This window comes from Pygoscelis adeliae, unplaced genomic scaffold, assembly GCF_000699105.1.
Source record: "Pygoscelis adeliae isolate BGI_AS28 unplaced genomic scaffold, ASM69910v1 Scaffold174, whole genome shotgun sequence".
In the NCBI taxonomy this organism is placed as follows: Eukaryota; Metazoa; Chordata; class Aves; order Sphenisciformes; family Spheniscidae; genus Pygoscelis; species Pygoscelis adeliae.
This window is the reverse complement of record NW_008824676.1, coordinates 1,543,810-1,548,893: the sequence shown is the minus strand read 5'-3', so window position 1 is coordinate 1,548,893 and position 5,084 is coordinate 1,543,810. Positions and strand designations below refer to the sequence as shown.

At 38.8% G+C, this 5,084-nt stretch overlaps 2 protein-coding genes across 2 annotated transcripts in view; one reads left to right on the top strand and one right to left on the bottom strand.

The window, feature by feature from the left end:
• The window catches only part of POLI (polymerase (DNA directed) iota), a 14,191-nt gene extending 12,783 nt beyond the window's left edge, over positions 1-1,408 (top strand). Inside the window, exon 10 of the mRNA XM_009323119.1 lies at positions 499-1,408. Coding sequence (XP_009321394.1) covers positions 499-1,323 — 825 coding nt within the window. The 3' untranslated portion in view covers positions 1,324-1,408. The remainder of the gene's footprint in view (positions 1-498) is intronic.
• A 510-nt stretch (positions 1,409-1,918) lies between these two features.
• Positions 1,919-5,084, bottom strand: part of STARD6 (StAR-related lipid transfer (START) domain containing 6) — a 7,021-nt gene continuing 3,855 nt past the window's right edge. The window contains exons 4-6 of the mRNA XM_009323061.1: positions 4,124-4,241; positions 2,936-3,029; positions 1,919-2,609 (exon numbers count right to left, since the gene is read on the bottom strand). Of these exons, the coding sequence (XP_009321336.1) occupies positions 2,456-2,609; positions 2,936-3,029; positions 4,124-4,241 (366 nt within the window). The 3' untranslated portion in view covers positions 1,919-2,455. The remainder of the gene's footprint in view (positions 2,610-2,935; positions 3,030-4,123; positions 4,242-5,084) is intronic.

The window sequence follows — 5,084 nt, the reverse complement described above, 5'->3', positions numbered from 1 at the left end:
ATCTCCTACTTCCCAACCGCGTATGCTGGACAGCGTAGGAGCTGTCTGTGGAAAAGCTGCTAAGTATTGTCACAAGATGCTTCCAGTACTTAATACAAAAACTTAGTAACTTCAAAATTATGTTGTGTAATGAATGCATTGTTTCTATCTTGACGTAGCAATTTTGTACATTGATAAACTTGTCTGCTTCTCAACTGCTCAGGAATATGAGGGATAACATCATACCGTGTATCCTAAAGCTCCACAGAGTTTTAAAGCAATAAAATGTAACTTCATGGTATTTGCTACTTTAAAATAAGAAAAGGATTCCTACGTGCATGTACTTCTTAAGGTCTATGTTTGAAAATAAGATTTAAAAAACCACTACCGATCATAAGGAAAAAAAATTACTGTCTGTTAAGGAATAATTTGAAGAACTTGCTGTTAGTAAAATAGTGCTTGTTAACTAGTAGACTACACAGAACATACTTACGCTTTTACATACATTTTTTGCCACAGGAAGTGGAAGATGTCTCACAAGGCGAGGGAAGTGCTTCTCAGAACCAGAACAGCAACAGAACTGGAACTACAAAAACTAGGAAGCTTTCAGAGGAAAAGAAAAGCAATGTAAAAAAAGCAGGAGTTCCTGACTTCCCATCTCTTTTGTCTCCTGGTGATATTGACCAGGAAGTCTTCAGAGAACTTCCAGAAGATATTCAAAAAGAAATTTTTTCTGAAAAAACAGAAGCGATCCCTACTGAGAATGTTTCGGGTCAGCCATCGGTACGTTTTGCAGAAGAGGTACACAGCACTTCCCCAAATTCTAAGGGACTGAACAGTGATACGCACCCTGCAGGGTGCAGTATACATCTCCCGTCAGCTCATGAATCTGCAGCTGTTCTGGCACACAGCTCCAGGGCCAGTTGTTCTTCTGGGTGTCCCAGAAGTGCACTGACAAGCACCAGTACGGCAGAACAACCTACTGACTCGCTGAACTTCAGAGGGAGAGATCTGTCATCTCTGGAAGCTGGAGCCAGCCAAACAGTTCTGCGTGTCCCTGTCTTGGATAAAGACAAGCAGGCCTTTGAAACACCTTCTGAAGATAAAACTTATAGTACGCAAGTGGGAATTGTATTTCCTCCTGATGTCGACACAAAGACTTTTTACGAACTACCTGCAGATGTGCAAGAAGAACTACTAGCTGAATGGAAGAACCAGGAACCCGTGTCCAAGACTTCTATGGATAAACCCCCTGAAAAGCCTAAAACAAGTAAAGGAAGAAGGAATACAGCGCCATGTTTATCACAGTCTAACAGTTTGCTAAGGTATTTTAAACCACAGTGAAACACTTTTCATAAGAGACACTATAAGAATCAGCACTTGAAGGCACTTTAGTTATGAAAAGTTTACTATAAATTGTAAAGATGTGAATATTAAAAATATATTTTGACAGCTTTTGACTTGTGACTTGTCTGTCTTATTTTTCCTTCTTATAAATTGACAGTTACCTGATGAATCTTTAGGTGTCCTAAAAATACTATAGTATGCAAACGTCTTTTAGTAGTCACTGTTAATACCTTAACACGCTGACTGGGGGGAAGGAATTTTTACTTTAATTTTTACATATACTATGTATGCAGTTAGTTGTTTCTAACAACTTGGGAGGGGATTGAGCAGAGAACATGAAAGCAATTTTCACACTGTTCTTTAATTTGCATCACTGTTTGTGATTTCTAATGGAAATTGCTATTCACATGGCTATCACTATTTCCTGCAGTTAACCCGTAACTTGAGGTACTAGAAATAGTAAGGGGTAATGGGAAACATTACTTCCAAATGAATCATACCACCAGCTTATTCCTGGAAATTAGTCAGCATATAAAAATTGTCTAGGTTTGGTGCTCAGGATTCAGCAAATGACAGACAACTCTGTGCATAAAGAGCAGCTTTTAATGAGTTGCTATATACAAATTCACCAGGCTTTTCTTCAAATATTTAATTCCAAAACAGTGAAATCGTTGCTAATTACACTTGCACACTTACAGTTAATAAATGTGTTTAAAGTCTCTAGTACACAAGATGTTTGCTTGTTTCAGTCAAGAGTACATAACTGAGGTAAAAATTTATCGAAGTGTGTTTAAAGCTATGGCAAAATATTTGACTACTGTATTTTAACATTGCTATAATTTATATCACCGGATTCTCGTGTGTGTGTGTATATTCTCTGCATATAAAGTGCAAAAATATTACAAAACATCACCTGATTACATTGAAAGCGACATCCTGTACTTTGAGAGCACTTCAGTGTAAATTCTTGCATCATTCCCAAGAACAGAGAAAACCAGCATTCACCATTTTAACAGTTAAGCTTTCTACATTTCCACATAAACCGCAATTAAACTTCATCATCTACTTTAAAAATGAATCCAAGTAAAAGATGCATGTGACTTAAGTGCTTATTATTTTCCACTTACATTTAATTATGGTCTTTCAAGCCTTTCAGTCCAGCTCTTGTTTCTGTGATTAAGTTTATGAGAGTAGTAGGTAATGCTGTCTCCACTACAGAACCTGGGAGCATTCCTCCTAGTTCTGGCTGAATAAATACAACTAGCTTAGAATGCTCTGGATTCCTGTGATGAAAGGAGCAAAATCCTTCAGTTAACGCTTGTTACTCTTGCTATGAAACTTACTGACATGTACAAATGTTTACAATTTATAGTTCATCTCTGTTGAAATTACTAATACGAAAAGTGGAGGATGTAGAAGAGTTTCAATTGTTTCAAAAGACAGTCCGAGTCACAAAACTGATCTGCACAAAACTCTAAAGTTTCCTGAGAACAAAACTGTCTAAAGAAAATAAAATAAAAAAAAAGCTGTGTGCTTCAGTAAATTTTAAGCTTTGTATAGAGAAGACAACTCAGTAGCCAAAGATGTAATATAAGGGGGCTTTAAATACTTAGGCAAAGGTGAACACACATATCCACAGGGATTGTTATAGCCTCGGACACAAGAGGGAGTTGGAGGGCAGCTGGAGTATTCCACGCTGACCGCTAGAAGTCACCACCCACACAAAGCAAAATCAAATTAATTATGTTTATATATGGCAATCACACAACTCAAAAATACCTTTTAAAAACAAGAAACTGCTCCAGCTACTACGGGGCAGTACAAGATCTCACAATATGGTCACTGATGCGTTCAGCAATTCCATTCTGTACACAAAACACCTAAAGGACATTACAGAGTTGTGCAAGTTATTCAATACATGTAAAAGTTTCTATAGATGTTTGGGCAGGTACACCCGAAAGTACTATCCTTGAGATGTGATTACGCATACCTAAGTGTTGAGGTGTGGCTTAGTTCTGGACAAAGAAGTCAGTTTGTCAGCAGATGTCATTAGTTAGTAAACGCAATCACAGAGAAGATGAGGAAACTGCTGCACACATGCACCATAGTAGTTAGGAGGGGTTGTTTTGTTTAGTTCTCCATTACTTTTGCGTAATAAAAGTATTGTAAGAACATGGCTTGGAAAAAACTGATGGGTCAGTGAAGTTCCAAGCTGAAAAATGTTGTTCTCTGCCATGTACGAAGATCCGCGCAAAGGAAAAAGATCAGCACAGAAATGAAGCAGCAGTGAGAGATTTTCCTGGCTGGCCATATAGTTGTAATATTAATCATTTTACTTTTGTGTAAGTTTACAGAGCCAAACTCAGAATCAAATACGGAGCAAATTAGCAAGTTCACTCTGAGAATAGCATATTAGGCCAGTAGCATTTGGTCAGGAAGCCATCTAAGTACAGAAAAGTGTTATTAAATAAACACTGAATTTATATAGTAAAATAATAAATTCCAGCTTCCTCATGCTACTACATTTTTTCCAATTTTTCAAATAGAGGCATAATAGGAGACTAAACAAAGAGCACAGTATTTCTGCTGAAGATCAATTTTGATAGTTTCAGTATTAAAAAAAACAGCTTTGTTCTGGGGATAAACAGGAGGGGACTGTTAGCATCGGTAAGGCCACACACGGAGCAAGGTACTCTACAGCGCGATTAGCCTGCAGAACTTCTACAGCCATTCCCCTTAGGATTTCCCGAATGCAGCCAAAAATATGAAAACATGCAGGGAGTTACATGCAACTTACAGTTAGTTGTAAGGATATCACCAGGATATGGTTTAACATGCAGCAGGTCAACAAAGTCTCTCGATGAAATCAGTCCCATGCCATAACTGTGTGTTACACTGTGGTATATACCAGTGTCCTACGAGTAAGTAAAAGTAATTTTTTTGAATCGATACGTAAGAAGCTAAGCTTTATTTAATCGGCGAAGCAGCATTACATGTTGAATAATGAGAGTGTGGCAAAAATGGATTCCTATTTTTAGCATAAGGTGACAGTTCTCTTATCAAGTTAGGGCTGAACCAACATGAGAGCCGTGAAAGGGATCTTCCAGTAAAACAGGGTAGGGATTCCCTGCCATTCCCTGCGGCCTAGATTTGAGGCAGGAATATAGTTTCTGTGTGGAAAAACTCAAAACGTGCACAGGTAGTATCCACGTTCAGCGGAGCCAGAATGCCTGTTTGCATTAAAATACACATGCAACCTAGCACATTGTGTTCTAGGACAAAGACGTATATAACCTGTTAAACTAAACCACTTCCAAAAAAAGCAAAGAAGGTATGGTTGGATGTACCACTACATCCTAACATCTGGCCAATTCTAGCAGATCCAGGCAGAGGAAAGTGAGAGAGGTACAGGGAAGACAAAAAGGGGAGGACTGCCCCCACCCCCAGTTCAGAGAGTGCTTTTCATACGCCTGAGTCATTCATGTACGTGTAATATGTCCTGAGACCGCTCTCCATCGTACACAGGGCCATCTCTCTAAAGTGGTTAGATCAAAGCCGGCTAACACAGGACTGATACTCTTTCACAAGAATTCTGAGTTCTGGGTTTCCAGAATGCCCGAGACAAAGCCCCAGGCAACTGGAGTTCAGAACATACGGTATTTCACAGCACTAGTACAGCAGCAATTCAATCTCCATGCTGCCCTTGACTTTGGTGATTTTTTTAATTTGTGTAAACCACGCTCACTGTGAGAGGGGAG